Here is a 17,990-nt window from a genome sequence, read left to right on the forward strand (position 1 = left end):
CGGGCAGAGTTTGTGTACCACTCGCGGCCTGAGGGAGGACACCGCCGCAGCGTCCCGAAACCCAAACCAGAGCGAGTGAACACAGAAGTAGCCGTTCGAACCAAAGAGACATTTCCCACACCTTGGATTGTTGGGGTTTTTTTGTCAGAGAACTTTGAGAAAAGAGACCTCTCTCCCTTTACTACATTTTTCTTATCACTGTGTGCTGTTTTGGGTCAGACCGTAAAATGTGATGGTGTCCCCGAGAAAGAAAAAAAGATGTGGCTTGCGGGGAATGCTTAACTGTTCAGAGATGATGAAGATTTTTTTAAAATCTACAGCGGTAGAGGATCCTGTCGAGCCTAGTGACAGGAAGACATTTGCTCAAAACAGAAGTTTTGATCCCAGGACTATTTCTGGTTCCTCAATTCCACACTGTCAGTTTTCCAAATAGGGGTGGTTTTAGGGGATGCACTCAACAAGCTACTTACCTGCTCCAAGTCACATTGAAATTTGCACTGGCAGCCAAGGGGGACATGAAGTTAAATGAACTCATGTCCTTACTACATTTCCCATGTCATAAATTACATTAAAACGTAAATTTTCAATTTAATTTTTTATTTCTCCTGAGCTTGTCTTTGCTGTATAATCCATACAGTGAATGGAGAAGCTGAGCACAGGCAGTTCTTATTTTAAAAACGTAGTATTTGTGCTGGTGTCTTAAATGCAAGATTATCAATCATCAAAATTGTTCTGCGATTAAAATAGAGCAGACAACCCACCACTAAAAAGAGATTAATTTTTTTATTCATATCCACCAAACAATACAGAGAAAAGAAAAATCTGCATAGCACACCAATGTTTGAACAAACACAGTAGGACACAAAAAGAGAACACTACTGACAGAGGTAAGAAACCAAACACACACCAAGAGGGATGGCACAGTTTGGTGCTCAGTATCACCAGAAGCTGTGTATGTGATGTGACAGAATAGAAGAGCAAAGGGTCATGCTACATATTTTATCACAATTTATATAGAATTTTATTCTCATATAGTTAAACTTTGTCTTATTCTCATTTTTTTTAAATAACTATCAAATTAACAGATACATTTTCTCTGTGGGTTTAACAGTATTGCTTCACTTTTACTTCAATATATTTATCACCAACAATATATTCATTTTTATGTAATAAACAGATATAATTCTTCCCAGGTAACTAGAAAAGTATTTACAACTGAATTCAACTACAAGCCATCTGATGAACGAACAATTTGTATTAAAATGCTTTTCTCCAGTATTAAGGTTGTAATTATTACAAGCATGATTAAACTTTACCTTAAAAAGTTACAGTAGTAAATCTTGCTTTGTTTCAAGATAGGTTTTCTTTTAAAGAGAGGTACTGAGATTATCTATTTAGATCTGCTGAGTTCCAAAGGCAATCACAGTAGTATGTCACATTGATATATACATATCTAGAAGGGAAATATCAAATAAAATCCATTAAATGACTTTATTTGAGCTTTCTTAATAAATTTTAAGATACATTTGTATAAATATATAAGTAGACCTAGTATTTATTGAACAATGCAAAGGAAAAACAGCATGCAATAAAAAGAAAACATTACAGAGTGTGTCAAGTATGCTGAAGTCAAGTATCATGAATAACTGAAGGCTGTAATTTCTTTCTTCATTGCCTAAGAAGAAATAAAGACATTAGGGGTCAGTGTTAATACAAACTTAAGAACCCTGTTTACTATTTCATCAAAAGAAGCAAGGATCTGTGCACACAACTGTTAGTAATGATTTAGCCAATACATGTGCCACCACCATCACTGTTGTTCTATACTCACTGCCTCCAACACATTGTTATGCTCCCAAAATAGAGAGTAGGTTAGAAAGACTGCAAGGATCTGTATCAGGGGACCATGGATCAATAGTGCTTTCAACAATTTGAGAGGAGACAGTTCCCAAAGAGCCACAGCTAAAAGCTGAACTGGTCTTTTCTGCACTCTGAATACTTGTTAAAGTGTCTTCATACAGTAGAACTTACTCCTGGACTGACTTATGCAATCCCTCTGAATGGGAAATATTCTTTGGTTAAAGCTCAAAGAAGCAGAAAACAAAGAAAGCAAAGTTCTGTCACAAAACCTCACAAGCCCCAAGACAACAAACATGCTAAATCATGTCATTATGACAGATGAGAGAAGGGTGTATTTTTCAGGAATGGCATTCCTTAATCCAAATAATCCTCACTGTTGCATAATCAGAGCAAGAGCATCTGATCTGATGCTTTATCAGATATGGAAAAAGAGCTCAAGATGACTAGAACCCAAGGGAAGAGGCTTCCTCAGTTTTTAAGGAAGACTGAGACACATAAAATTATTTTATATCTATTCTTATGCTTGACCACTTGGATGACAAAAGGATTCAAGGACTTTGAAGCTGAAGTCTGAATATCCAACCTATCTAAATCAACTCAACACTGGGAATGTCAGACTGGGACCATAGGTTCTTGTGGAATATTTCTGCCAAGTTCTGACAACTTGGAAATCCTCTCTTAGAGGAAGAGATTAAAGAATTTGACTCTTAGCATTAAACCTTCAAAGGCAGGAAGCTCCCCATATATGAAATTAAAGATACTTGAGCCATTCTAACTGAAAACGAAGTCTGGTAAGACTGAAGTCTCCTATTCTTGTTATGCCTCATACTTAGTTTCTTTTCAGGAGCAGAATGACTACTATACAAGTGTTACCATGTGTGACTGCCCGCAAGAGAAGAACGAGGAAGTGACAGACTGAGAAAAGCACCCTCCTTTCACAGCCCCCCCAGCACTGAAAAGGTTCTGGAGCAGGAGTGGTGACAGACTGAGGTTAACTGCTTGGAAAGGGCTCTGGGGGGGACCCATCGTCTTCAAGCCTTTTCCTGCTGAAACTGCCAACAGCTAAGCCAAATGCAACAATAGTTTTACAATATGGAGAAATGTCTTCCAGACTGTAATGAACAAATCTTGTAACACAGGCAACTAAGCAGCAATGAGTAATACTAAATAACCATGATGTTCACAGGTACATATGCATAACACACACCTGTAACAATGACAAAATGCTACAAGACAAAAAAAAATTACCTTCAGTAATTCATTTTTGTCACCATCTTCCCGATGTTGGTAAATGCACTGGCTAAGGACAGCATATAGTTTTTCCATGCGAAATATACTGACGTTCTCAGTTACCACGGCGATAGAATGCAACACTTGCTGAAGAAAAAAAATGGAAACCAGAGTTCAGAATAGCACAAAATAAGCTGCAAACAGAAAAGGCAGGACATAGTAAAGGTGTATGCCCAACTTCCTATGTGAAACTTTCTAATTGCTGCCACGTAAGTGACTGCACACTCTCATATGCGTTCATCGAGTTCTAGGCCTATTATCAAGCAAATAAATGAAAAAACCCAAAACCCCAAACGAAAAAAACCAGCCCAAACAAATCCAAGCAGCTCCAGTTTGGAGGTTCACCCAGCTTATTGTCTGCAAGTGAATTCCAAAGAAGCTCTCTAACACAAGCAGCCAATTTCCAGTGGCACCCATGTTAAGGAATTAAGTTTTCTAAAAGATGTATTTCATGACTGTAGCTCTGTCCTTGCAGCTGAAACCTCTGTAAGGGCTCTACGGTACCATCTCTCCAGTGGGTAGTACCTTCAGAGCACATGCAGTTGGCACCTTGACTCTAGAGAAACCCATGCGGATTCCCTAACACAGGCAGACATGAACAGCTTCCCTGCAAGGGGAAGTGGAGCGGCAGGCACTGACCCATCTCTGCTCTTTGGTGACCACTGACAGAACCTGAGGGAACAGCATGAAGCTGTGTCAGGGGGAGTTCAGGTTGGATGTAAGGAAGAAGTTCTTCACCTCGAGGGTCATCAGGCTGTAGGACAAGCTCCCCAGGAAAGTGGTTATAGCACAAAGCTTGACAGAGCTCGAGAAACATTTAGACAATGCTCTCAAGCACACACTAAGACTGTTAGGGGTGCCCTGTGCAGGGCCAGGAGTTGGACTCTATCCTTCTAGGTCCCTTCCAACCCAGGATATTCTATCATTCTGTGAACACAACCTCATTAAATTTGCTTGCTTAGGAAGCCTATTGTAAAAAGTTAATTTCTCTCTGCTCACTTCATTTCTTATGTCAGGTAAACAGCAGCCCCTTCTGGTTTGACCCATCTCCAGGACCTCAACCTGACAATTTCCTGAATTCTCCTCACTGAAACATCTCATGAAAAAGGCCAGGTCTATCTAACCTCTCCAATTCATGCAAAGGAACTTCTTTGACTTCCTGCAGCTAGGCACATTTTTGACCCTTTCTCCAACTGTATCCTAGGATAACTTCTCTCTTACAGGGGATTTGAAAAACCTTGTAATATGGTACCTATAGGAATGCAAAATTTTATCACTGGATTTTCAAAGCATTTGAGAAGAGCAGGCTATTTTATCCAGGATGACCTTTAAGTCGACCTGCTAACTTCAAATTAAAAGTCATCTCTAAAAATCAAGACACTCTTCCAATTCCTAATAAATGAAAACATGCAAACAGCAAATCAAAACAACCCACCAGTCCATCATAAAAACTGCCAAGACACTAATAAGCCACAGCACTACCGGTTTGCCAGTGGGCTATTTTAAAATCTAACAAGCCCCTTTACATTAAATATAGGAGATAATCTAGTCTCCTAAAATTTAGTTCACCAGGAACAAGAACAGCACTCTACACCAGCTGTGGAAACAACAGTCATAGTCCATTACAGGTTGAATTATTTTACCAGCTATATATCCCTCCCATATTTTGTCTGAATTGGCACTGGTTAACAACTGACTTAATTTACAACTCTGTATGTAGCAAGAAAATGTCCTACTTTGGTATTAACAAAATTAAAATTTGAACTTACTTCAAGCTCACAGTAATCCACACACACTCTGTGTGTGCCAGTTTTCACTGCCTTCCCAACACATCCCAGCTGTTTCTCTTCCACCTGAGAAGATCTTGCATGAGTCATACAATGTACCCACAAATCTGGAATGACAGGAATTTCTTATATCAGGATTTCTCTCTCTGAAACACAGTATGAGTGAAGTACCCTGTAGTTGGAGAACAGAACATCTCTGCAACAACAGAGACAACTGTTACCATTTTTCAATGATAAATGCTTGACACTTTTACCTCCTTTCTGGCAAAAATCTCTGCTCCATGAAAACTAGAAACTTGAACACAAAGAAATAACACTAGACAAAAAGGCAGGGGAAAACCAGGGAAAAAAACCAAACTGTTGCCATTACAGCACTGCACTGCAAAACTCCAAAGTAATTTAGGTTAGAAAACACACTGCCAACACTAGGACATAACTTTTCTATTCCACACATGACTCTGGGTGCACACTGCTTGAAGTACAGCTTTTAAACTTACATTTCTTATTGCTGGGAAGATCCTTATGCAATAAAAGAAAGCCAATGATTGTTTTTCAGTTAGGTACCATTTGAAAAACAAACTGCAGAATCAGAAATGCAGCAGCTGCAGAAATAAACGAGTCTGGCTGGCATAACTCGAGGGGCAGCACCATTACTCAAGAAACACTGTGCAACAATTTGAGAGACAACTGAGAACAGAAATCAAGAAGGCTAAAACCTGGTAGGTAGTGTAACCCTCCCTCAGAAAGAAAGAGGTAAATGACCTGTTTGATCTTTCACTTACCATTTGAACCTCTGTCTTCAGAAGTTCCTGCTTTTTGACAATCTGGCATCTCACTCTGCTCTCTTAAGTCCGAATTTTCTCTCTTTTTTCCAGAAGATTTACCCACAGGGAGAACTCTCTCTCTTTCATTTTCTGTCCCATTTTTCTGTCGTTCCTGAAGTACATTTTCATGTTCTTCAATGGTAGTATCTTGAGAGGGTGAGAATTCAGTGCAATCCGTGTTAGACTCTTCATTTTGGTCTTCAGGAATTTTATTCTCTTTATTGAACTGAACACTCCTCTTTTTAGCTGCAATACTTGAACACTCTCTGTTCCTTTTGCGTTTTCTTTTTGACTTCTCTACAAAGAGATACAAGCAAAAGTAATCCAAAACATTACCAAAACAAGCAGCATGCTCATCTTACTTGTCTGACAAGGAGAAGTACCAAATGAGCTTCAGTACCACTGTCCATTTCCCCAGACATGTGTCTAGAGAAAAAGGTGCAATTTAATGGGTCAGTTAGCTACTAGATTTTTAAAAATCCCACTACAGAATTTAATTCACAAAACCATCAGCTTCAAGAGGTTATGAACACACAAGTCTTACTAGAGACACTAAGTCTTACTGCAAAGCAAGATTATTAGGTGACTTAGTAAGTATCTAATATATGTGAACAACAGAAATGCATTGGGAGATGAGCCCTCAGAATCTGTAAACTTCAGAAAAGTTATATATACACTGGGGAGAGCTGAAGAGGCACTTTTTGGGGAATATTTGCTGGAGAAAAAAATCCTCCATAGAGATTTACACTTCATAAGCTTTCTGATTCAGTTAACCTTGTTCAATACAAACTTGTCATTTTGCCTTCCAGAAAACCCCCCCCACTCTTTGTACTCATGGAGTACCACACGAGGCCTATGGATCAAGTCAGTGGCAAAATTCCCAGACATGCCAGCAAGACCAGGAAATGTCACATCATGTCATGTGTTTTAACTGAAAGAGACACAAGGCCCCTTTTTTCCCCATGTCCTTTTCATGGTAAAACTGAAGAAATACTGATCTTTCCTTTACATTTCGATGATTATTGCTCCCCTTTTTTTAACCCTTTCCCCTTCAATTGGAAATCACAGGAATAGAGTTTAATGCTTGAGGGCAGGGAAGGGGAAAACACTGTTGCATATAACTAAAAACTATGTAGGCATTCAGAAACCATCATGTACAACTTCTTTGACTTGAAGAGGATGTATGAGCCATTATATATCAGTTGGACCACCAAGGGCAGTGTTTTACAATGTCAACCAGCCATTGTATTTGGACTTTACAACCACACTGAATGAATGACTTCAGGATTTCTCATGTTTTGCAGCATATAAAAAAATTTAATGCCTCTGGCATGAAGAACCAGGTAGTGCGGGAACATGTTATGTGTCACAACAACAGAGACTTCAGCACCTTCTCCAGGAAAGTCTGAGTAAAACACAACTTGCCTTTAGACCAGGGGGTACTGGAATCCACAGGTCCTGCTGGCATCCTCAGTTTTTCATTACACTTTGGGTCTGTTTTCTTACACCCAAGAACAGAGTCCTCCCTTGGCATTAGACAGAAGTAAGAGGAAGCACAGTCTGAACCTTGCAATAAAGAGAGAGCAAAGAACGGTGTCTGGCTGGTTACAAACACTGGGAGGAGTCTTTAAATCCTCAGTGTCAAAAAACATACCTCTTTGCTTACGAGATTCTTTGATTTCTTGGCAGCGTTGTTCAAAATCTTCATCCATTTCCTCCCTCACTATGGAATAGGCAGTATCTCTCAAAGCACAGGCTCTGTGCCTAAGGAGACGATCTGAAATTTTACAGTCAGAGTGGAGTACTTTCTACCAGCCAATGAACCCCTTTATTTTATTTACTTGCAAAATTTTTCCTCTTGTCATAGGTAGGTTCTGAAAGGTTGTCTCAGTCAATCTTTTCAGCATGCCAACTGATAAGTTAATTATTAAAGCAAAAGCAGTTGTTTCCAACCAACATGTCTATCACAATTTCATACCCATGTAAGTTTATTTAATGCTGCAACATTCATAACCTGACCATCCCCAGAAATGGGATCCCTCTGGGGACCTTTTAAATTACCTAATCCCACATCTACTGTACACAAATAACATTTATCAACTTGTACATTTAAAATTTTTACAAATTAGTGATAAAACCTCATCCTCACCTCCAGGATCTTTAACTGGGTTGTACTCTAAAGCATTGCTACAGATTAGATCAATGTCTTTTAGAAAGTCTCTTGCAGTTGGGTACTGGTGCATGTCGATCTTGGACAGAACTGTGGAGAGGTCCATGGGTTCTTTAATAACAGCATTGTAATCAGGTACCTGCAAAGGAAATATATATATGCTCAGAGATTTAACACAGCAGCCACCAAAAATAATTATTTTTATGAAGTCAAATAAATCCCAATATGACACATCCAAAGATGCAGAAATTACCCAGTTGGTTTCTTGAAAATAGAAGGGCTATTTCAGCTGGCTTTGAAGAGACAGACTAGAAGAGGGGACAACAAAGAAACAGGGAGGTCAGAAGAATGTGTGGGACAGAGAAGGGAACCAGCACTCAGAATGGGATGCGTTTCATTTCCTTTCAGAAAATAAAAGCAAAAGAACATTTCTCAGTAAAGTCACTGAGATTCTTTGTTTTTGGCAGCAAGAAAAAGGCTGCAGGAATTGCACCTCTGAAGCACCTATCCTAGGCACCTAGAATTATATAGCTGACCCAGAGGTGCCAATTTTTTTATTCAGACAACAGAAGGAGCTTAATGACTAGTTCATATGAGGACATCTATGTTTGTTTAGATTATTCAGATCCAGAATCTACAAGGAAAGGAAATAAGTCAGTGGATATTTGGGGAAACAGGACCTTGTGGAAATGCAAAGCTGTCTCAAATCTCCAGCTGACTTGGAGGTATGTGCTCCAGCCTACAGTTATTCAATGAATTAAATGAGAAGCATGTGGGAGGAAAAAAAAACCACACAGCCTTTATGGTTGATCTTATACCAAGGAAAGCCCCTGAGAATAGAATCTGAAAATCTGACAAATTGCTGCTTCTACTCCTGTTCATGGAGAAACTATTGACAGACAACTACAGAGCTTTAGGCTTTATAAAACAGCCCTAGAAATATTGTTTATAATTACAGAGAAAAGGAGAAATCTCTTCTTTTTAGTGCTATAATACACCTACATACCAAAGCCTTTTCACAAGCAAACTGTTGGCATTTGACATAATTGGCACTTGGACTAGATGATCCTTATTAGATGACCCTTCTAATGTAAATACTCTCAAGTTTTAAAGAGATTTTAGAAGTAACACGGGGACTTCAGTAAACATTCAAGTAACAGACATTTGGGTAACCCAAAGAGTCAGAAAAAGTAAAAGCAAAACAAAAATTCACTTCCTGTATCCTGGATATTTGTAATACTATGATTCTAAAGAAAAAGATAAACCTTCCTAGAAAGAACACACAAACACTGAGGAGCACACACACAGAAAAATTGTGAATACACACAGGTATAATGGTATTGCAGATCAACACTAATTTACCTCCTCTGGGTCAACAGGCTTTGTGAATGCCCTGAAACGTCTATCAATGACAAGTCTGTGAGTCACATCCCTTAAGTAAATCCTCAGCTCACGCAATGTATCCTCTTCCTGCTCCTCCAGTTGTTTTATTTCTTCCTCTGTCAGCTGTCGAGGCATAGGTGGTGGTGCTACAGGCAGAACTTCCAATGGCTGCCGAGCTTAAATTAATTGGAAAATTTTATTCAGTTGATGGTACTCAAATACAAGCACATGAAAAATAACTGATAGATGATTATGCCCAAAGGAAACACCGTATTGTATTAGCTGTTAACTTACTGATAGCAAAGTTTTATCTTTTGGATATTCTTACCTGAGATGTTTTTTGATGCAGGAGGTTTAGCAGCTTGCTTCATAACTAAATCCTCAAAAAAACTTTTTCTTTCAGCACAGGTAGGCCACTGGATTTTGAAAACTTCTTCACGATCATTATTAAATAAAGCTTTTATCTAAAGCATGAGGAGAAAAGATTTCAGATATAAGGCCACACACATTTTTTATATTTTTATATTCTATTCGAAAAAGGTGAGCACCTTTTAAACTAAACTGAATACTCATCTGGGTAAGATAAGGTATGTAAAGTCATCTTCTTGGTTTTAAAACGTTAAGTTTTCATAGCATGGCAAATTAAAACACTGCTCTGAGGAATAGTGCTGTCTAGAGTTTAGGCTCCATGAAAAAAAGTTATGATAAATCACTGAGAAAGAGCTGACAGTCACCACTTCCAAGGCGGGTTATTTTGTATTTACCTGCCCTTCTGTTCTTTAGCTCAAATCTTTATAGTAGATATAGAGGGAACGGGCAAAGTTCAAATAGAAGTGCCAGCTTCTTTTTAAAAGCCAGGTGGCTTTTAAAACTTTGTTTTTAATTAATTTAAATGAAGTGTCTAAAGTTACATATTTCCAGGTTGTACTCTGGTATTCCATCTCTATTACCAAAGGCCACGTAAGTAATTTAATTCCTTATTTTAGAAAGCATTTATCAACTGCACAAAAACTTTTGCAACCAAGACAAAATAATCAGACCATCATATTCACATTTTGAACACCTTCCTTTAATACTCTTTGATGTTGTTTCTGAAATCCCAGTCCAGCTGGGGGGGAGGGGGAGGGGATAGTTGTGCCACCACCAATGTCTAGAAAGCTCAGCAGGTAGTCTTAATGAACTTTGTTAAGGAATACAATTAAAATTTGATTTCCAAGTTATTTAAACAGAAGTTGGACTTTATCTTTCCAGTATGCCAAGCTTTCACCAACCAGATGCAAAATGAAACTGAAATAATAATGAAATTATTTAAATTTGAAATTATGTTCCATCAGTAACAGTGTGACCACTGTACTTTTTCAGTAAAAGTATCTTTCACTTTTCAGTAGAACAATCTTTTTCCTGTCTCAAGTACTGTATATTCTTCACTAAGCACACACCTCACCATCTTGCTGTCACCAAAATGATTGCCTGAAGCAAATTTGTACATCTGTCTAATAAGCATCAGTGAGAAGGGTGAAAGAGTAGGGTTGAAGTCAATCTTTTTACTCAGAAAACAGTTTAGACAAATGCTTTCAGCACTGTTTTGTCTAAGCAAATTCTGAGAGACTTTTAAGAGACAGGGTAGGGTGCCTAAATAGTAACAGTATGAATTCACTTTAGAGTGGCACAGCACTCCCATGCTTCAAAGAGTTATAAACTAGCAAGCAAAAAAGCAAGAGTAAAAAAAAAGTATTGATAAATACCTCTTCAGGAAGATCTCCATGCTTCACATCAGTTGTTGCAAGGAGCAGAACTGGAGCAAATGTTGGAATGTTCTGCAGTAGTGTCGTAAAAACAGCTTTCACTGTAGGTCCAACAGTCTCCCACCACAAAGGGATTTGTGGGACATAAATGATACTGGGTGCTGTTCTTTGAGCTTCTCGCATCAACTGTCAAAATGAGAGCTCAGATAAGAAAACTACACCCTGTAGAACAGGATACTAAATAACTACCTATCAAACTATCTTACGAAATAAGAGTACATGAAGCTAAAACGTCAAGGAAAAACAGTAAATTAACTAGTCCTTAACAAGAAGGTAAAATTTTCACTTTGACTCAAACACAGATATGGCTACACAGAAACAGACTTGAATCTCAACCCAATTTCAAAACTACTTAGGTGTAAGAGAACTCCTGAAGAGCCTCAGCACTCAGCCAATCTGGTGGTGTGCCTGAAAAAAACAAGACTAGCCCTTCAGCAAGATGTATTAACCTGGAGAAACTGCCACATGACTGCAACTATACCAATTGCAGTTCAGAACAGGCACATACCCAACATACACTCTCTAGAGCATAGATTCAACAAAGACCTATGTGAAAAGCCTGCTTACAATGCATAATTTCAAGCACATTTTATAAGAAGTGACCATTTATTTGTCTGCCTGAAGAACTAAATCACAACTTCTTACTACCAAAGGATCCATCAGACCAGATGATATGCTTTGGAAGAGCACAAGCCACTGCTTACAGATGGCACCTCAATCACAGGAAACAAAATGCATCTACTGCCAGAGGGAAGTGACAAATTTCTCCATGCGCCCTCTCAGATTAACAATATTCAGAGAGTTCTTGTCAAAAGGTGGGAAGCACACATGGTATATCCAGGCAGTCACTACACAGGATAGTTACATGTCCACAGATGCAACCATGACATAAGAAAAGTAAAATTGCTCCTCCTATGTGACAAACGAGCCATGGAATGTGCGTGTCCTGACCCCTACAGCTCTCCAATGCTCTTACTAAAGGTCAAAATATTTTAATACAGTGCTGCCAAACAACAACATGTATTCTCCGCCTAAAACTAAAAAAGAAGGAAACCAGCACTAATGTGGTTATATTTAATTTTCCTAGTGATGGAAAGCACACCAGTGTAACAATCTATGTGTTATATGAATTTTAATTCCTTTACTGCATGTACTGCAGTGCTGCAAGCTGTATACGTAAAAAAAGAAACCCTTTCACCCCAAACCTTGACTGTCCACAAATATATTAAAAAATAGGGCTTCAGAAAGTGCATGATTCCATCAGGCTGATGCAGAGCCATCTACTGACAGCACAGAAGCCTAAGAAGCAATGAAAACTTCCTGGAACCAACACAGACCAGCAAGATTTTTTGCTTTAGAATGCAAAATAAAAAGCGAGTGCTTTATTAGCAGCACCACCCATCTTCCTGAGCTGCTAGCAACACCCTCGCTGCTTCCTTTCAAATGGAAAACATGACTATGTATAACATCCTTATACAATATCATTCCATTTAAAAAAAAAAGTGGATTTCCAGACAGAAGTAAACAGCATATTCCAACCAGGCCTCCTCAATTAACAATGAATTTTGCTTATTTCACAAGTTTATATAGAGTTTATATTCAGTTTGTGAGTCCTATCAGATTAATGAGAAAAAAGATACCTGCGCACATGTTTCTTCTGGGGATGTGATGCTAACAAACAAAGCAGGCAGGTCTAGTGTATAAACTGGAAACTTCTCCAGGGCATGGATTACTGCAGGTGCCAGATGAAAAGCCTGCCCACACCCTGGATCTTCAACTAATAAGAACCGTGGCCTGAAAGATGTTGGCTGGCAACGAGGATTTCTACAACAGTAAGAAGAAAACAAGTTTAAAAACAAGTGATTAATAGGCACACAGATGTTGAAGATTTTTCCTATATGATTTTTTTTGTAAATACACTCCATGTTCCATGAAATATTAAGCTGGTCTGTGATCAGGAAGACTATCAAAGCCTATTTGTTCAAAAACTGGTACCATACCTCCACTAAGAAATCCTGCCAGTCCCCAGCATGTCTGTCATTCCTTTAGCTGGGTTAAGTAAGAGCTCTTAAATCCTTCAGTGAAGCTGTCCAGCCAAATATACACACACACACAGCTGGTCAGTGACCTGATATGGGGCAGAACAACAACTCTCTTTTCTAAGCACAAATCAATCAGTCTCTTCACTCCATGTACACAGCCATTTTCAATAGGTCTTGACTTTAAGTAACTGAGATCTCTATACCTACCAAGTTTAGCTAAAATTTGTCTGTAGTGCCTGGAGGTGGTGGTAAGGAAGAAGCAAACCAACATTGCTAGGAACAAAATTAACCTGGGCACTGAAACATTAGCTGTATCTGAAGAAACACACAATTTGATTGGTTGAATTACTTCTGTGGTTTCCTCTTTGAATTTCTATTAATTTTCTAATAATCTTGTTTTATGAACATGAAACACACTTGTGAAGAGCTTTGGGTTTTTCAGTCTCAAGCCTGTTGTACCTTTCCTTGCTTAAGTCAAAGATCATAGAGACCAAGCTCAGCAGGTCACATTTTCTGGACAGCACAGCAATAGAAAGGGAAAAGAATAACTGATCCAATGGTGACAACAATCTACTGCTTCAACTGTTGATTTACACAACTTCCACAATAAAACATTAAAAGATTAACAAACTCTGTAGGTTAAAGGTACAAAAAGCAGACATTGTTTTTCTCACAGTGTTTTAACAAGCCATTTCATTTCTGATTTAACAGTCTTGGAAGGCAGACAGACAAAAGATGGCTACAAAAATCCTCAGGGTTTTTTTAAACTAAAAGGGTAGACAGCACATTTTTTGGGTCTTGAACCTTTAGATTAAATCAAAAAAATCAATGAAATCAATTAAATCAACATGTTCTAATAATCTGTGGACCATTTTGACTTAGGCAAATAGGGCTGGGCTAGTCAGTTTGATGGGCCAGGGCAGGGTATTCGGTTAGAACATTAGCACCTGCTGGATCTTCACACTTATTGCAAATATTGACCAACCCCCACACACCCATCACTCCTGCATCCAGCACCCCTCACAGCATAACAGTTTACAGACTCGGCCATCTTAAAAATGTAAACATAAAGGGGACAAACAAGACCTGTTTAAAGTGAGGAATTCAGCCTTTTCATGATCAGGCATTTCATCAGTTGAATTCTCTTCAAAGATTGATGGTGATTCCTCTTCACTGTCAATCACATCATTTCCTAAAATAGGATTTAAAGATGAGAGCTTTGTTGACTTCCCTGAACAGCTGAAATCTCGCTCTTGCATTAATACACCTTTGAAATCAGTGCAGGAAACCATTCCCTTGTATTTCATTTGAGGGCACACACTGAATGCTATTTACTGAATGGTTTGTTTTACCACAGATATAAAGAGACTGCACAGTTTCTACAAAGCTGTCCTATATCCCACAATTCGCATCAGGTTTCTCTGTTGACAAGAACTTGTGAGGTTTTTTTTGACCTTGGAATAAATTTGATTAGGAACAACTTCTGTACTTCTTAGATACCTGAAAAACCCAATGAGGCCACTGCTTTTTGGAACAGGTTTTCCCACCAGATGTGACAAAATTAAGTGAATGTAATTATCACCGACTTCCATTGGTCCAGACCAGGCAGTCAGAGCATAAAGACCCACACAACTTCTAAATAAGGCTCCTCAAAGATCATGAAAGAAGGAGATAATGGGAGGTGGACAACAGAGAGGGAGCACAATTACCCATCTCCCAGCCCCAATGCTTTCATTGTGTTGGTGGGTCTCTGTCTCTTTCCTGAATGCAAACAATCCCGGCTATACTGGTAGTGATACTGGGAGAACACTCTCCAGAGATTAGCATAGTAACTAACTATTCACAGACCTCCACTAATCAAGAGAGTGTATCAATATTGATTTGTTCTCACCAACTGAGAAACTAAACCTGATCAAGGCCTATGCAGTCAGGAGCATGAGCTCACCTATACTATGATGCCCAGCCCTAAATTACAACTACTGAAACACTGCATATTGCAAGTCACTCACAGCTCCCATCCAGCACTCTGCACATCCAGGTTATAAAACTGAATTCTCATTGTGGCTGAGAGGTTTATGTGTATTACTTTACGTATCAGAAGCTTTTGCTTTGGCAGAATTTTAAACAAGTGGATGTTGCTTTTATACCTTGCTGTTGGTCCTTCTTCAGTGCAAGCTCTGCGTGGGGAAATACTCTCTGTAAGGCTTGTAAAATTCTTTCCAATGTGTTTTCTAACAGTGGTTTTAAAATAGGTGATAGTGCTCGCCCAGGTGAAGCAACAGCCCTCTGTGAAGCTGGAACTGTCTTCTGCATGGCCATGACAAAATCCTTTGCTGTTATTTTAATTGAAGCGATGTCTAACTGCAGCTTCTCACTCCTTTCATATATCTGAGGATAGCGGCGGCGCAAAGCGCAGAGTGCAGCTTCAGCACATAAGGCTTTAATATCAGCACCACAGTATCCTAATAAACAAAGCAAGAATCAAATGTTATGTCAGGCTCAGGCAACATCGAAGTCAAGGGCAAGACTTCTAAAGTGGAAAAATGAAAGACTTTGCATGCAGCCAAAAATTAACTGGGTAAGAGATAATTCAAGGAATTACTGCACTGCAATACACTACTGTGTCTCACAGCCTAATACCTTGCATTAAAGAAACAGCCCCCTAGTCAAAACTTTACTCCTGGGAAAGATGACCTAAACCCATTCACGCATTCTGAGAAAAAAAGAAAACTGAAAGCTGCATCTGTCTTGGTTTGCTCTCAAGACATGCCAGATGTGTCACTGCCTCACTCTACAGCAAGGCACAAGAGTTCAAGTACTGCCTGGAACAAGCTCCAATTCCCCACGACTCAAGTTGTGCAGTAACCGACAGTGTTTTCAAACTCACCAACACATTTCTCAGCCAGCTCTTCAAGAAACTTGTCCAATGGCTTCAGGGTCCAGTCTCGTGTGTGAATTTTGAAAATCTCTTTTCTTGCCTGAAAACGAAACACTTGCATTTTAGTTTGCCCTAAATTTTCTCTTAAAACAACCACAATACAAAACCCCCAAAACCCTCACACTAATACAAATACTTATTTTATCTGCTAAACTCTGAATTTTAAGGGTCAGTTAATGTGTTCTGTTTTTTCAAGTTTTTTCAAGGAAATTTCCTAGTTCTAAATTTGTTACATTAAACTCTTGCCGGGGGATGCAATGAAGTAAAAGGCATTTACATTTTCCATAAAAAAGTGAGTTTTCACAAGTGTGAGATCCAGAAGAAAACACCGTAGTAAAAAACCCCAGACTTAACTGCAAAGAGATTTTTTTACAGAAAATTCTATCAATTTCAGCAAAATTTCATGATGGCAGTCTCATTAGTTCATCAAATTTGCTCTTCTGACAGCTCATGCAAGGAAAACAGTCCTAGCACACCATTCCCAGTTGCTACTCTCGCTACCAAGTAGAACAATAATTATGACTCAAATTACTGTCACTCATTCAGAAAATGTCAAATTTTGCCTATCCCCATCTCTGATCTTAGCAGGACTTTCACTGAAGTATTTAGTGGTACACAGACTAGGTATGGCAAATTTCTAAAATTCTTCTGCACTGAGGGAAGTGTGTATTAGATCTACTTCATGGCACCTCCTCTCCTGTTCCTGAGAGCAAATAAACACCAGAGAAAAATGTTTATATTAAATGCACTATTTAGTGCACTCTTACCAGCATTCAATTCAGCACATTCCAGAAAGTGCTAAGAAAAAGAACTATCACTGATGGCCAGAAGGAAAACACAAACTGCATTTTCAGTTTTGGTCGCTATCTCACCCACAATATTTTTTTCATTGCCTATTGTCATTGAACTAGAAGCTTCCCTAGCCCTGCACCTGTGTGCAGTGACTTCACATTTTTGTCCAAGTCCCTGTTACTGAGTACCAGTAAGAACATTAGCTCCTAACATAATTAATTGGTTCCAGCACCAGCCTGAATCAAAGTTTTTGTTACCAAAAAAGAATTCTTGTCTGCACACCATTTCTTTCAATTTCACAATGCCACAGCAGTACTGCTTAACTAATTCATAAAGTCATTTTTAAACATTTTTGTGAGTAGCAGCATCCCATTTTCTTTGCTGATTGCAGAGACCAAAACTAATAATTAGAGGACTAACTACCTATTACAATCATCTTAATGATATATATTCAGTGCCAGGTCTGCCCTCCACAGTACAGCACAGTCTTTCCAGAGAGCCCTCTTTTGTCCAAAGAAGTACGATAGTGAGGAGACTTTCACTGCTCCATGATCCTGCTGAGTTGCACGGGTTTGTTACAAAGATGGACTCTGTCACATTAAGCACTGAGGTTGAGTTGAAGTTCTGACCTCTTTGTTCGGCAAGTTGAAGAGAAACTCTCGATCAAAGCGTCCTGGTCTTCGTAAAGCAGGATCTATAGAATCCAGCCTGTTGGTGGCTCCAATTACCACAACCTCTCCTCTGCTGTCTAAGCCATCCATAAGTGCCAGAAGTGTTGATACAACAGAGCTAAGAAAGAATACAGTTTTTACTCAACACTTAATTTTCTTCAGTTCCACATAATCGCCAATGCTCACTCAAACAGGACAAGCTTTTATTGGTAAAATGCTGACTAGAAAAAGATAAATCATTTCAAGACATAACAAAATAGATAAGGTAACACAGACCTTGTGCTGGTATCAAGTGAATAGTTTTTAATTACAATTAAAATATTATCTGAAGTAATACTGAATTACTAGTTTTCAGGATAAATTAATGTGTCACATCAAGTTAAATAGGTTGTGGTCTTCTTTTCAGTGAGATCAAGCACCTTCTATGT

At 38.8% G+C, this 17,990-nt stretch overlaps 1 protein-coding gene across 4 annotated transcripts in view; it reads right to left on the reverse strand.

The window, feature by feature from the left end:
* Positions 1–774: 774 nt before the first annotated feature.
* ATAD2 (ATPase family AAA domain containing 2) overlaps positions 775–17,990 on the reverse strand; it is a 30,317-nt gene continuing 13,101 nt past the window's right edge. For 3 of the 4 annotated variants that reach the window (XM_058831221.1, XM_058831220.1, XM_058831219.1), the window contains 15 exons: positions 17,521–17,680; positions 16,049–16,139; positions 15,309–15,623; positions 14,248–14,353; positions 12,760–12,943; positions 11,060–11,245; positions 9,643–9,778; positions 9,294–9,490; positions 7,911–8,070; positions 7,416–7,538; positions 7,187–7,327; positions 5,720–6,058; positions 4,920–5,044; positions 3,109–3,237; positions 775–1,675 (listed from right to left, as the gene is read on the reverse strand). In XM_058831221.1, the coding sequence (XP_058687204.1) occupies positions 1,637–1,675; positions 3,109–3,237; positions 4,920–5,044; positions 5,720–6,058; positions 7,187–7,327; positions 7,416–7,538; positions 7,911–8,070; positions 9,294–9,490; positions 9,643–9,778; positions 11,060–11,245; positions 12,760–12,943; positions 14,248–14,353; positions 15,309–15,623; positions 16,049–16,139; positions 17,521–17,680 (2,431 nt within the window). In that variant the 3' untranslated portion in view covers positions 775–1,636. The remainder of the gene's footprint in view (positions 1,676–3,108; positions 3,238–4,919; positions 5,045–5,719; positions 6,059–7,186; positions 7,328–7,415; positions 7,539–7,910; positions 8,071–9,293; positions 9,491–9,642; positions 9,779–11,059; positions 11,246–12,759; positions 12,944–14,247; positions 14,354–15,308; positions 15,624–16,048; positions 16,140–17,520; positions 17,681–17,990) is intronic. The other variant, XM_058831222.1, reaches the window with a different exon arrangement.

This window comes from Poecile atricapillus, chromosome 2 (assembly GCF_030490865.1).
Source record: "Poecile atricapillus isolate bPoeAtr1 chromosome 2, bPoeAtr1.hap1, whole genome shotgun sequence".
Taxonomy (NCBI): domain Eukaryota; kingdom Metazoa; phylum Chordata; class Aves; order Passeriformes; family Paridae; genus Poecile; species Poecile atricapillus.